The sequence below is a fragment of the Aristolochia californica genome, unplaced genomic scaffold, assembly GCF_029961685.1.
Source record: "Aristolochia californica isolate CCGP_79_NKW_82.1479 unplaced genomic scaffold, dmAriCali1.0.hap1 SCAF_5, whole genome shotgun sequence".
Classification (NCBI taxonomy): Eukaryota; Viridiplantae; Streptophyta; class Magnoliopsida; order Piperales; family Aristolochiaceae; genus Aristolochia; species Aristolochia californica.
In genome coordinates this window covers 928,725-942,732 of record NW_027182214.1, presented here as the reverse complement: position 1 = coordinate 942,732, position 14,008 = coordinate 928,725, and the positions used below count along the sequence as shown (strand labels likewise).

Below are 14,008 nucleotides of genomic sequence, written 5' to 3'. Positions count from 1 at the left end.
ATGGCCTTACAATAGGGTTTAACCAAATGCTCCAAACCTAGACACCCCTGTTCTTATAACATTGCCCACTACCTGGATAACCAAATTACAAAACAAACCCTACCTCGAATCAGAAGAGAAGATGAGGTCAGTTTAGTCATTTAACCATGGCTTCCGAGTCTCTGACTTCTCTTAGAAACGAAAGAGAATGACTTCGTGCAATTGCGCTCGAGGCCTATCAGAAGTCGAAAGTCGGAACCCCACTCTGCAGATTTGCTTACCCCCGCCGGTTGTTGAGCTAGCATTGCGTACTCCCTCTACCCTTATCCCTGAAAATAATCGGGGATTTCTGAGGACTTCTATAGATCGATTTATCGCAGGTTGGTATCTATATACCGAGGGCTTGTGTTGTGAAAAACCAGTATTTGGAGTTGTTATTTGATCTGTTTTTCTCTAGATGTTCTATAATCTTGCGGCGATCTATTGAATCTGGGGATCATGTAATTTAAATTTTCCTGGTCTTGACTAATTATCAAATGGAGAGGAAGTTCGTGTGAGAAATTTGCTATTTGGTTTCGAATTCAAAAGAGTTCTGTTTTTTTGGTTGTGGCGATAGTGAAATACCTGGTGTAATCTTACAATGTTTTGGTGGTGTATGGTGTTTTTTTTTTTTGTTGAATCTGTTTTATTGTTATATGACCTATTTTCTCTTCCATATGACCAATTCAGATAACTTAATCTGGATCTGCATGAGGTTTTCTCTAATCAGAACTATAGGTCGCGTTGGCTACTATTCGGTTATATATTTTATTGCTCTCTCGTAATTCGACTTGCTCAGCTTCAGTGAAAATTGGTCCTCGATGTCCGGAGAGTCAAAACCTATTTTTTCTGCTCTATTGCTGTTATGGGTAAAATTATTCTTAAAACCTTGCAATGTTCTTATTGTTTTAGATAGGTGCGCGAGAGCTGGTAATGGGCACCAATGTAAAGGAAAGCCGGAAAAGAGAAATTTAAAATAATGAAACTGAAGGCCTATGAGGACGCATTAACGGTTTACCAAGTAAAGGCTAGTGTTTGCTTGTATATTCGAAATATTCTGCTCTTAGTGTTACGTTATTTGTTTAGGGACGACATTTAGCAATTTGAATAGTCTCTGTAGGAGAAAGATGTTGGTGCTAAGAACATTTACAGCATTTTTCCCCTGCATTTCACTTCACTTCATCAAACAAATCTGATTAAATGTAGTTCTCCCATAAACCTTGGATGGTAGGTTGTACAATACCTTCTGAATGACATATCTTTGGAAGTTATTGTTTATCTTCTAATGTCCAACTTTCTTTTGTCTTGCAGATCCTATAATTAAAAGAAGAAGTTAATGAAAAGCAAGTTTTCATCCCAAAATTCTGATGATGGGTAGTTCTGCGTTTAGTACTGGCTTTGTGATTCTGTGTCTTCTATCAACATCTGTACTTTCCCTCCGATTTGATCTTCAATCAGGGCACACCAAATGTATCGCAGAAGACATAAAGATTAATTCGATGTCGGTCGGGAAATATAATGTTGTTGTTCCCTCTGAGGGGCATCCTCCTCCTGATTCTCACCAAATCACATCTCGTGTAAGATGACTCTCATACACTTATCCCTGTTTGATGTAAATGATGTGTTTCTTTCTGACACTGTTTTCTTCCACTGTTTATTGAATGTTTTTCTTTGTCACTCTCAAAGTTTTGCCTATGTCTAAAAAATTAGCCTTATTAAATTGTTAAGTGAGACAGCATTATTGAAGTGATAGTTATTTTTTTGAAATGCGGTGTATAAACTATTAAAAGAGAGAGTGTGCATTATTGAGGTGATAGTAAGACTGCCTTAGATTACTTTTATTTCTTTATGCTTCTGTCATTGTAAATTCACGGATCACCTATGGGATTTTGCACATGGGATTTCAGGTTACATCGCCATATGGGAACAGCATCCATTATGCTGATAATGTTGAGTCGGGGAATTTTGCTTTTACTTCAACGGAGGCTGGTGACTACCTGGCTTGTTTCTGGGCACCTGAGCACAAGCCAGTAGCAACAATAACGGTGGAATTTGATTGGAAGACTGGAGTTGCTGCGAAAGATTGGTCAAATGTTGCCAAGAAAGGGCAAGTTGATGTAAGTGGTTTTACCTTGATTTATTATTTCCTTTTTTTTTTTGGCCATCTTGATGCTCTTATTTGCTTGGTACATGCGCAAATCCTATGTATTACTTCCCTTTCTATCCCTGCCTCAAGTGTAAGAATAAAAGACAAAATGTAGGTCTTTTGGATGTATTGTATGGCCATTTATTGAATGGATGACATTAGTTATAAAACTGTAAAGATTGAAAGACACCTGTTTGGGCAAACACAAGAAAAAATGTTAAATGTGGTTCCCTTAGAGTTGGTTATGCTAGAGTGAAATGAAGATCTCTCCAATGTTTTCTGAGCTTGCATATTAGTCTTGCATTTACTGAACTTGCTCTGTATGCTCTTCACTTCATAGGTATTGCTAGTGTTAAATATCAGTGTCATTGTGCAGGCAAATCAAAACTTTGATTATTCCTTTACTTTCATGCATGTTATTTACTGAAGATGCTGAAGCTTCTGTTTGAGGCATAATCTTCCATGTAACCCATGATTGAGTTCTATTTTGTGAGTTTAATTTTAGGAAGGTTTTGACAGATTTGTGGAAACTGATGGTACAAGCCTTAATCAGGCGTTTCCATTTACAACCATAGCTGTAGGTTTGTGGGTCAGGTGTTTGTCTTGATGGCGACATGGGGGGTTTTCTAGTATGAGGTCTTGGGTTCTAGCCCTCACCAGGGGTATTGGATGTATGAAGTGTGATGTCAACATTTAAAAAAAAAGGCTGAAAGGTTTCAATCCCTTTTCTAAAGTAAAAGATATTGCTATCTAGTTTCTAGTTACGACATCTGCTGCAACCAGGCGATATATACTGAGTGTGAGGCGGTGTTATGTTTTATGTTGGGTGATATATGAACTAAATTTTTTGGACTTGCTCTCATATTTAGAAGATCGATGGCATATATTTCTTGCCTGTTATTTTGTGTTAAATATGTAACACTGAAATTTCCTGAGTTTTATGGATGTCAGTGGTGCTTGCTTGTGGTATTCATTGTTATTACCAGCCAGTTCTAAGTCATGATCTGTTCATGTTGATCCTCCTCTAGGTAATGGAGCTGGAGCTCAGAAAGCTAGAAGACACTATTAAATCTATCCACGAAGAGATGTTTTATCTTCGCGAGAGGTACGCTTTATGAAATCTTTTCATCTCCCAAGTTGCACCAACTAACTTGGTCATAATATGATAAACTAACTGTCATATTTATGTTTGTTTGATCTATTTCAGGGAGGAGGAAATGCAGGATCTGAACAGAACCACTAATACTAGAATGGCTGTTTTAACCGGTCTTTCGTTCTTTATCTGCTTGTCGGTAGCAGGCTTGCAGCTATGGCACTTGAAGACCTTTTTTGAGAGGAAAAAGATTCTGTAACTTCAGTTGTGTTTATGTGAGATACAGTAGCCCATTTCCTCTATTGTAGTTTTGAAAACTAACATACATATACTCTCTTAAATTATTCTGCATTGAGGGGATGTTTCCATAGATTGGCAGGGACAGTGAAACCAGGTTTTGCCAAGATGGGGCATGTGGGGTTAATACTGTTTAGGTGCATAAACTTGTAGTCGAGCCTGACATTAACAGATAAAATAATTTTCTTCCAGGAAGGTTTGACATACTTCATGCACAAATGCTAGACATATCTGCTCTCAAAACAATGTTAATGGAAGTAAATATATTTTATTCCAATGTGGGATCAATAGGCTCATATTTTTTTGGCTTCAATAGAGAGGATAAGCCATTGGACATGATAATTCATTATACTTCTATGTCAATATCCACGGATTTCACTCTATGATGATAGCTATTTTCATGTTCAGTGACTTCTCTTTGGCATGTAATTATTTTGGTGACTCCACTTAAGATTAGGTCACTCTTTTCTTAGTTAATCGTCTCTTGGGAATCAAATTTGAGAGAGTGTTTGCTCTGGTATTGTTTTAATTATATTAAAACATAAAAAAGGGATGAATAAAAGGAAAAAAAGACAAAAAATGTGTCATATTCTAAGCAAATGAGACTTAACCCTAATACCTTTGATTAGGTTTCATTAGCATATAACAGTGATGATCTAAACAGGTAATAATCAAATAAGTAAGAGCTATTTGTTACTCATTTAAATTAGATCTAAGGCAACGACCTAGGACTAAGTAATAGTTATAGCTGTCTAAACCCCGTGGGGCCCTGCTGTGGGCCCACCTCCTCCGTACGTACTCGTACACTGAAAAGTGAGTAGAAAACCACTACAAAAAACGGAGCCGATAACGGAGCCACCGGCCAGCCTCAAACAAGGCAACAAGATTCGTGTTCCGCCACTCGAAAAGTGACGTCCCCTCCCTCCCTCTCCTTTGCGGTGCTCTCTGTCTCATCTCTCAGAAGGAAGTGCAAAACACCCAACCCATTTTTTTTTTAGTTCTTTCTTTACTTTCTTCCTTTCTTAATCGCCCGAAACTCCCGATCCGTGTCCCGTCAGCTGCTGATTTCTGACGGAAGTCACAGGTGTTTGTCAGATCTCTTCTGGGGATACCTTCATTGGGTAAGTCATTAGATCTGTTGTGCTCAAGGGGTTCGAGAATTGTGGACGAGGGTCTCTTCTTTGCGCTTTAATTTCCGTGTTTGGTGCGTTGAAGGACATTGAAAGTAATATCGGAATTCGGGCAAATGTGGGGGAGATTTGTCTGTTTATGTAGCTTGCTGTAGAGGGTTTCTGAGATCGGCGGAATAGCTGTACTTCGTGTGGGGAAGAATTGGGGGAAGGTGTTTGATTGGCGTTCTTTTTTGCTGTTTTTTGTGTTGTTTTTCTGTAGAGCTTTATCAGGGAGAGGAGCGGCAGAAAAGGGGTGTTTTACATAGTTTTCTTGGCTGTTTTATGTTGAATTGAAGAGAGCAGCCTGTGGACGGATTATCATCCAGAAATTGGAGCTGTGAATTTGGCGATCACTGTCGGCATTGGTGGAAGATCTCTGATTAACGTTGGGAATCTGGTGTTTCTTGCTTTGCCTTTTTTGGGTTTACTCAGCATCCTAAGTTTATTGTCAAGAGGATGACGAGAAGTGGTGTAAATGTGCTGCTTGAGCTGGTTGGTGACTTCTGATATTTTTCAGTCTTTATGGTTATTTAAATTCAATCCGGCAAGATAATGCATCCGGGAGACAATATTTTGGCTTTAATTGGTTGAATTTTGGTGATTTTGGCCCCGATAAGTCGCTGAAATTTTCAGATCCAGGGTCTCGGCTTCTGTAACTTAATTTTTTGCATTTTATCTAGCGAAGTTTATAGGCTCTTGCCAGTGTATAATCAAAGTTACCCGTTTCCTTACCTTTCTTAGCAAAGGTTTGTACCCTAAAAGATGTGCCAAATGGAAAGATGTTTTTGAGTGAAATAGCTGTAAGTGGAATCCTGGTATCCAAATGGACTGCTTCATCATTTCTCACGTGACGAAGCTTGAGTTCCTCCGGCTGATTTGTTTTGGTCGGGAACAGGAAGAGAAGAAACTTTACAGTGGATTTCCAATTTCTGGGACAGGCTTATAGGAGTGTTTGACGTTTCTACCTGTTCTTTGACATGTGTTGGTTCAAAGACTATTTATGACTTCCGACCGACCACTGCTGAGCTCATCAGACCCTCCATCTCTCACGCCACAGACGAACTTGGGCTCCTTTAATTGTCTCTGTGCAACAGCATCCTTTGACTCTTCTAATTTTGAGGATGCTCAGAGTCATACTGCAGAGTTACAGGAGGATGATACAGTGTCAGATGCAAATAATGATCTGGATACTGTAGAAGATTCTGGCTCTGTCTCCACCAAAGGAGTTTACTCGTCCGAATCCCAGTCGATTCAAAAGTTTCTGCTGGGATGCCCACCACAAGATGGGAGACAACTTGTGTCCTGGGGTCTAATGGAGCTACAGGAGAATTCAACAACGTTTCAAATGCCTGGCCTCAATTCAGTGGGGCTAGAGAAGGTCAACAAGTCTCAACGGGTCCGTCACAGAAGTGTTCAATTTGAAGATGTTTTTTCTCATGGTGATAATCCTAGATTGATCTATGTCAATGACCCAAAGCGTACCAATGACAAGTACGAGTTCTCCGGGAATGAGATCCGTACCAGCAAATACACCTTGATTACATTCCTGCCCAAGAATCTTTTCATCCAATTCCATCGAGTTGCTTACTTGTACTTCTTAGCCATTGCAGCTCTTAACCAGCTCCCACCACTTGCAGTCTTTGGAAGAACTGTTTCTCTTTTTCCGCTCCTTTTTGTGCTTTTTGTCACAGCAATTAAGGATGGATATGAAGATTGGCGCAGGCACAGATCAGACAGAAACGAGAACAACCGTGAGGCTCTGGTGTTTCAGTCAGGTCAATTCCTGCGGAAGAGGTGGAAAAAAATTCAGGTTGGTGAGGTTTTGAAGATCTGTAGCAATGAAACAATTCCATGTGACATGGTTTTGTTGGGAACAAGTGATCCAAGTGGGATATCTTATATTCAGACGATGAATTTGGATGGTGAATCCAATCTGAAGACGAGATACGCTCGGCAGGAAACGGCATCCACAGTTTTCAAAGGCGGGAATATTTCTGGTCTTATAAGGTGTGAGCAACCAAATAGAAATATATATGAATTTACTGCTAACATGGAGTTTAATGGTCATAAGGTTCCTCTTAGCCAATCAAACATCATTCTTCGAGGATGCCAGCTAAAGAACACAGAGTGGGTTGTTGGAGTGGTTGTTTATGCAGGCCAGGAAACAAAAGCCATGTTGAATAGTGCTGTCTCCCCAGCCAAAAGAAGCAGATTGGAAGGCTACATGAATCGAGAAACCCTTTGGTTGTCGGTCTTTCTACTTGTCATGTGTGCAGTGGTGGCCCTTGGGATGGGGTTATGGCTTCATCGGCATATGAATAAGCTTGATACCTTGCCATATTACCGGAGGCGGTACTTCTCAGATGGGCCCGATAATGGGAAGACCTACAAGTACTATGGGTTTGTGATGGAGATTTTTTTCTCATTTCTGAGTTCCATAATTGTTTTCCAGATCATGATACCCATATCGTTATATATTACCATGGAATTAGTTCGATTGGGACAGTCATACTTCATGATTGAGGATTCAGAAATGTATGACAGTAGTTCTGACTCAAGGTTTCAGTGCAGATCCTTGAATATCAATGAGGATTTAGGTCAGATACGGTATATATTTTCAGATAAGACAGGAACACTTACTGAGAACAAGATGGAGTTTCGCACAGCCAGTGTATATGGGAAGAACTACAGAGGTTCGGCACAATCAGGAGGCCATCCACTGCAGGAGATACAAATTGCAGGCAAGGCCATTTTTATTTGTTTTTTGGTTTTTGTTTCAAGCATACTGATGTTGTATGTCAGCCCAATCGGGCACCTTTTAGTTTGACAAAGTTAGATTCTCTTTAAATCTGAAAATAATGTTTTTGATTTACTTGAAGAGAATACAGACAAAAATTAAGGAATTTTCAGAATACCTTAAATTGAGGGCCAAAAGGTATTCACAAACCATTCATCATGCAATTTCCTATATGATTTCTTTTCTGTCATTAACAGGGATGAGTGGATTCTGTAGATCTAACAATTGTATGGTCCCAGATATCAATATATTTGATATTTTCATTTTTCAAAAATAAATCTTTGACCTTTTCCTGTAGGTTTGGCTGAAAATCTAAGAAAGAAATCCAGGTCAGAAATTAATGTTGACCCCGAGCTTTTGCATTTGCTGCATAAAGATTTAGCTGGTGGTGAGAGACTGGCAGCTCACGATTTTTTTCTCACTTTAGCGGCATGTAACACTGTAATCCCAATAGTTACACATTGCCAATCTTTTAGTTCTATGGGCTATGAGTTGCATGAGAATGTAGAAGCAATTGATTATCAGGGGGAATCTCCTGATGAGCAGGCCTTGGTCGCTGCTGCTTCTGCTTATGGGTACACTCTTATTGAGCGTACATCTGGGCATATTGTGGTTGATGTCCATGGTGAGAAAATAAGGTAACTTTTAACTCCTGGTACAATTTCTTATTCTTCTTTTTCTTCTTAAAATCAAACCCCTTCCTGAACTTTAATGTTGTTGACTTCATAACTTGATTGGTCATTTACTTGCAGGTTGGATTTGATGGGTTTACATGAGTTTGATAGTGTGCGCAAGAGAATGTCTGTTGTAATTAGATTTCCCGATAATTCTGTAAAGGTTTTGGTTAAGGGTGCTGATAGTTCTATGCTCAGTATTTTGTCAAAAACATCTGATGCCCTTGGCATCCCAGAGTGTCCCTTCAATCTAAGACATGTGACTGAGAACCATTTGACAGAATACTCTTCTGAAGGTTTACGAACTCTTGTTCTTGCAGCAAAGAACCTTACTGATGAAGAACTTGAAGAGTGGCAGATCACATATGAAGAAGCGAGCACCTCATTATCTGAGAGGTCGGCAAAGCTCCGTCAGACTGCAGCTCTTATTGAGTCTAACTTAAATCTCCTTGGGGCTACTGGAATTGAGGATAAATTGCAAGATGGTGTGCCTGAAACCATTGAATCTCTCCGGCAGGCAGGAATTAAGGTGTGGGTCCTCACTGGAGATAAGCAAGAGACTGCCATCTCAATAGGCCTCTCATGCAAACTGCTGACGCCTAATATGCAGCAGATTGTTATAAATGGTAACTCGGAGGATGAGTGCAGAAATCTTTTGGCTAATGCTAAGACCAAGTATGGAAAAACATCAGTTGACACAAAATTGAAGAAGAATCTTGATAAGGATTATTCCGAGGGCCACAGTTCCTTGAAGGTTTCCAATGGGTTGGGACCTGAAATTGGTTTGCAAGACATAAATTTTTTAAAAGGAAAAGCATATGCAGCAAATGTTCCACTTGCACTTATTATTGATGGCAATAGTCTCGTCTACATCTTGGAGAAAGACCTGGAGCAAGAGGCATGTATTTGGTGATTACCTAGGATTCACAATGTCTTAAAAAATTTATCCCCAGTCTCAATTCTGATATTCTGCCCTGTTTTGGTTGTTGTGTTAACTTGGTGGATCTTGGTAAAAAAATGTTTGATACTGTTATTTGGCTATCACGACAACTGCTCAGCAATAATGCAGGGCAAAATACTCACATTTGTATATATGGGCTGAGTTTTAAATCCTCACCTGAGGAAATAATAGTTTCAATAGCTTATGCTGTTTTTGTGATGACATGTTACTGTCCATATCTCATACCATTTTTAAAAAATCATATTACTTGCCTATTATTGTTATTTAAATTACCAATACAATGAAGGCGGACTTTGGTACTTTATATTGCAGCAATATTGGTTTGGCTGCTGTATCGAATTTTTTGGGATGCATGAATTCTGTAACTTGCATAGGCTCTGGCTCTGATGCATATTTAATTAGATTTTAAGTTTCACTAATGTAAAATTTTGTGCTGTTTTCAGCTTTTTGATTTGGCTACCTCCTGTATGGTTGTTCTCTGTTGTCGTGTTGCTCCTCTTCAAAAAGCTGGTATTGTTGATCTTATTAAGAGCAGGATAAATGATATGACACTAGCAATTGGTGATGGTAAGCTGCTTGACAGTTTCTTTGCTCTGCATTTATTCACATGTTGTTTATGAGCCTGGTGTTTTGTTATTTTCTTATTGCAATTTGAGCCTAATAACTCTATTTTTAATTGGATGCTTCCCAAATACTGTTTGTTGGAAAGGATGTTATAAAAATTCCATGTCAATCCATTGTTTCTTTGCATTTATGTGTGGATGCTTTATGCTTCTCTTATTCTTCTTTGGGTTCCATATGGTTAATATTTTTCTTTTGACAGGGGCAAATGATGTTTCAATGATCCAAATGGCGGATGTTGGTGTTGGTATATGTGGTCAGGAGGGTCGCCAAGCTGTAATGGCTTCAGATTTTGCTATGGGGCAGTTTCGGTTCTTGAAAAAGTTACTTCTTGTGCATGGTCACTGGAACTATCGGCGTATAGGCTATTTGGTTTTGTATAATTTCTACAGGAATGCAGTATTTGTTTTGATGCTATTCTGGTAACAATCTCCTGTCTTGCTCTTGTTTATGCAACTCTTTATTACAATTTTTACACTTTTTTAATTCTTTTCATGTAGAGAGGCTGCAACTGTATTAAAATTTAAATTAGAATCTGAGGAATATTTTTCGTAGTTTACTTGATTTAGTTTATTCTCTCTCTTCTTCTCTTGCAGGTACATATTATGCACAGCTTTTTCCACAACCTCTGCTTTGACAGATTGGAGCAGTGTGCTGTATTCTGTTATTTACACTTCTGTCCCTACGGTTGTGGTGGGTGTAATGGATAAGGATTTGAGCCACAGGACACTCCTCCAGTACCCAAAGCTTTATGGTGCGGGGCATAGACAAGAGAGTTACAACTTCAATCTATTCTGGATTACAATGATTGATACTCTCTGGCAAAGTCTTGTCCTCTTCTATATACCTCTTTTCACTTACCAAGAAAGTGAAATTGACATCTGGAGTATGGGTAGTCTGTGGACAATTTCTGTTGTGATACTTGTGAATTTTCACCTGGCCATGGATGTCCAGCAGTGGGTGTTGATCACTCATCTTGCAACATGGGGGTCAATTCTCATCACGTACATCTGTATGGTGGCTTTAGATTCCATACAAATCTTTCCCAATTACTGGTTAGTTTCTTTGTTTACATTTTATTTTTACTGACATTACGCACATGTTTTGCAGTATTTTATTTCTTTTATTTTCTTCATTGGCAGGACAATTTATCATATGGTTGTCTCAGAGACCTATTGGTTGACCATTGCACTTATAATGGTTGTGGCACTGCTTCCTCGCTTTCTTTTCAAAATTGTACAACAAATATTTTGGCCCTCAGATGTTCAGATAGCAAGAGAAGCTGAAATACTACTGAAGTTTCCAGAGCATTTGGAGTTAACGCCTGATCAAAATTCTTCCGGTTAACATGTATATTGCTTTCCTGTAGAGAAACCCATTTTTTATTTGGTTTTTCAGGAGTCATCTCTCCACTACTCACATAACGCATCTTTGAAGCTTTGATGGTTGCACATCCAAGGTAAGTTTATTGTTCCTTTTCTATCAATCCTACTTTCAGTGGGATCTAAGTAACATAATTTCCCATTAATAAATATTTAGAAGGATTTTACTCTAACAATAGGCAATTAGAGGTGGCATAGGCCTTTGACTCAGTGGTCACATCAGGGGGGGGGTTGGGTTTGAAGTGTGAGGTCTTGACTTCTCATGGGCATAAGGGGTCTGTGTGTATTGAACGTTGAAAAAGAAAAGGCAATTATAGTCGTAAGGTTTATTTTTTCTAACCATTCAGTTGAACTTTTTGGAGAAGCCTGTGACTACTAAGGCCTAGGCGCATATTTTGGAGGAGATCCAGCTACATTTCTTACTGTGCAATTCATAGCAAGTGCACTGCAGATTAAATTTGCATGTAATATGGTGGTCCGTTCTACTGCACATTACACCCTGGTTGGTTAGGTTAAACCAATGTCGTATTAACTGCATTAATTTGCTAGGTCATCAAGAGTCTAACTGGTACCAGGCTGCAACCTGACTGGTTGGGTTATCACACTGTCTAGTTTAAGAACTGTGGTCAGTTGTTTTTGAACTAGTCTTGGTTTTGCTAGGTCATCAAGAGTCTCACCTGGTACAGGCTGGCCATCAACTCAAGTCTTCATGGACCTCGTTATTTATCTTTGGACATAAAAGAAAGCTTCTTGTTTGAATGAAACATAAAAAGTACATAGTTACACTTTCTCTTTGTTGAAATATTAACTTATGTTGTACTTGGTTTATGTCTTAAGTCTCTTCCTTTAGCTCATGAAAACAGTGAAAAAATAGAAGAATGATATGTAGGTGGAAAGTAGCTTTTATTATTTTTATTTTTTTGGGTGAAACCTAATTCATGTTAATCAAGGTGTGGTTGTTGGTCCCTGGTAGGTTGTGCTGGTTGTTTTATGCTTAATTTCAATAGCAGACTAGCATTGGAGCAACATTTCACACTTAATTCTTGTATTTTTGAATTGGATTTTCAGGTCCTCTTTCCTGTTGTTTCCTTCATCTAGGTACTAATTGAGCCCTGGGTATTCCTTCATACCAAGGAAATCTTAAATTCTATATTTTGGATGGTTGTGTCTTAGCGAATAGTGTAAAAGGTGTAGATGGTACCCTCTTGTCTATAGTAACCAGTGCTGAAGTTACAACCAGAATCTATTGGCTGTATGACTAAGTGTGAGCAAGTCTTATCATTTGCATTTGGTTGTTGTTTACTGTCTATTTGTCTCCCATTCGCGCTCAATACAGAATTACATAGTTTGACCTGTCATACCCTTAATCTACAGCACTAATCCATTCGTTCATTTACAGACACACGATCATGCCCTTTTGACTTCCAGTCTCTCAATGTCTCACCTTTTTGTCTCATCCCAGTTGCAGTAGTTTCTGCCTTCTGTTACTCTTTCATGTGTGTTTTTACCTTATAGCCTCAGACTTTCTGCAAGTGATTTTTTGGGTTCTCAGCAGATCCCTTGTTGATAGGAATAACTCAATATATGAATTCTTTCCCCAGAAAAGAAGACTTACAGAGTATCACTCAAACAGGAAACTGGTGTTTAGTTGGATGCCTTTTAGATTTATAATCAAAGTATTTTTCTATTGCTCATAAGGGTTGATGAGGGTTAACCAATGGTGGTTTAAAATGTTTTAATTTTGTTTTTGCTCTCTACTTCTCCCATTCTTGAGGAAATAATAGCTGCCAAAATAAAATGCATAATTTTTAACTGGGACAATTGGTTGTCAGCTCAGGTTTTATTTACTAAAATCTGATAAAGTTTTCTTTATTCATCAGGTGAGTCACGCTTGCATCAAGTTGCATGGTGCGATGCAACCAGTGGCACTGAAGAAGACAAAATAGTTGATGCATACAATTGCAACATCTTCTCGAGGGGAGTAAACAGCATACAAGCCAAAGCATAGTGCAGGATTGTCATGGAGCAGATAGACATCAAGCTTGATTGCTAAGGCTGTATAGTTAGAATGAATGTAATTGTCCTATAAACATATTGTAACACGACAGTTTTACACTAAGTTTAGCAAGAGGAACATATGAGAAAAATAACAAAACCGGGGAAAAGGAAAACGAAGAGAAAGAAAAAAAAAAAAGGAAAATACTAGTTTGTGCAAAGTCCCACAGCTTCAATGCTTTCCTTGTTTTTCGATTGAGCACTTGAGCGAGAGAAAATGTACAGCTTCTCTTGGCAGGATCTTTGATGCTTGAGTGAGCTGGTGGAGTCGATACCATTATGCAGACTTTCATAGACAACACAGGCATTGTTGTCTTTTAGTTGGTAAGTGTCTTATCTCAGGAATTACTGAATTTTCCGATATCAAATATTTCTTCCCCCAGTGCTTGTGCTCCTGGACCATGCATGTGGGGGTGGCAGCAGAGAACAATCTTTTGGTCTAGTTGGTTGTACATTATAAGGTTGCTGCAGGGACAATTACCCAGAGGGGAATGCTAGAGGAACTCATAGGGCTTTTCTGGACAACTAGTCAGTAACCTGCTCGTGAGCCTGTGTTCTAGAAACTGAATCAACCCGTCAACCCATTCACTTGTCTAATATGATCTCATTGCCACATTCGGACTAGCAGTTAAGTGTGTGGTTAATTAGTTTACTGGACTGATTAGGAGAGAATGAATTTTCAGTTGAATCTTGACCGAGACAGCTGGGTTTCTATGAAAAAATTGTTTTGACTAGTAGAGCTATCTTACGGTTCGACTCTATTGGATGACCTGTCTAGAGCATGGAGTTGTG

At 38.9% G+C, this 14,008-nt stretch overlaps 2 protein-coding genes across 3 annotated transcripts; both read left to right on the top strand.

The window, feature by feature from the left end:
* The first annotated feature begins 167 nt into the window (after positions 1-167).
* LOC137965849 (transmembrane emp24 domain-containing protein p24delta9-like) lies at positions 168-3,749 on the top strand. Its single transcript, XM_068812217.1, has 5 exons — positions 168-359; positions 1,330-1,595; positions 1,926-2,135; positions 3,193-3,269; positions 3,372-3,749. Exons 2-5 carry the CDS (start codon positions 1,386-1,388, stop codon positions 3,514-3,516), a joined length of 642 nt encoding a protein of 213 aa, XP_068668318.1. The 5' UTR covers positions 168-359; positions 1,330-1,385; the 3' UTR covers positions 3,517-3,749.
* A 670-nt stretch (positions 3,750-4,419) lies between these two features.
* Positions 4,420-13,547, top strand: LOC137965531 (phospholipid-transporting ATPase 1-like). 2 transcript variants are annotated; one of them, XR_011116090.1, is made up of 8 exons: positions 4,420-7,467; positions 7,822-8,161; positions 8,276-9,095; positions 9,602-9,725; positions 9,982-10,201; positions 10,376-10,834; positions 10,922-11,238; positions 13,042-13,547. XR_011116090.1 is itself a non-coding variant. In XM_068811794.1 (8 exons), the coding sequence occupies exons 1-7, from the start codon at positions 5,727-5,729 to the stop codon at positions 11,124-11,126; spliced, it is 3,909 nt and encodes a 1,302-aa protein (XP_068667895.1). In that variant the 5' UTR covers positions 4,420-5,726; the 3' UTR covers positions 11,127-11,129; positions 13,042-13,547. The 2 variants fall into 2 exon arrangements, 1 of the variants encoding a protein (XP_068667895.1); XM_068811794.1 differs by having other exon boundaries at positions 10,922-11,129.
* Positions 13,548-14,008: the final 461 nt, after the last annotated feature.

Bases quoted from the DNA above. Each gene is read 5' to 3' on its own strand.
- LOC137965849 (XM_068812217.1), top strand. From the start codon at position 1,386: ATGATGGGTAGTTCTGCGTTTAGTACTGGCTTTGTGATTCTGTGTCTT. The intron at 1,596-1,925 runs GTAAGATGACTC...ATGGGATTTCAG, and splicing joins CTCACCAAATCACATCTCGT to GTTACATCGCCATATGGGAA. The intron at 3,270-3,371 runs GTACGCTTTATG...GATCTATTTCAG, and splicing joins ATGTTTTATCTTCGCGAGAG to GGAGGAGGAAATGCAGGATC.
- LOC137965531 (XM_068811794.1), top strand. From the start codon at position 5,727: ATGACTTCCGACCGACCACTGCTGAGCTCATCAGACCCTCCATCTCTC. The intron at 8,162-8,275 runs GTAACTTTTAAC...ATTTACTTGCAG, and splicing joins GTCCATGGTGAGAAAATAAG to GTTGGATTTGATGGGTTTAC. The intron at 10,835-10,921 runs GTTAGTTTCTTT...CTTCATTGGCAG, and splicing joins CAAATCTTTCCCAATTACTG to GACAATTTATCATATGGTTG.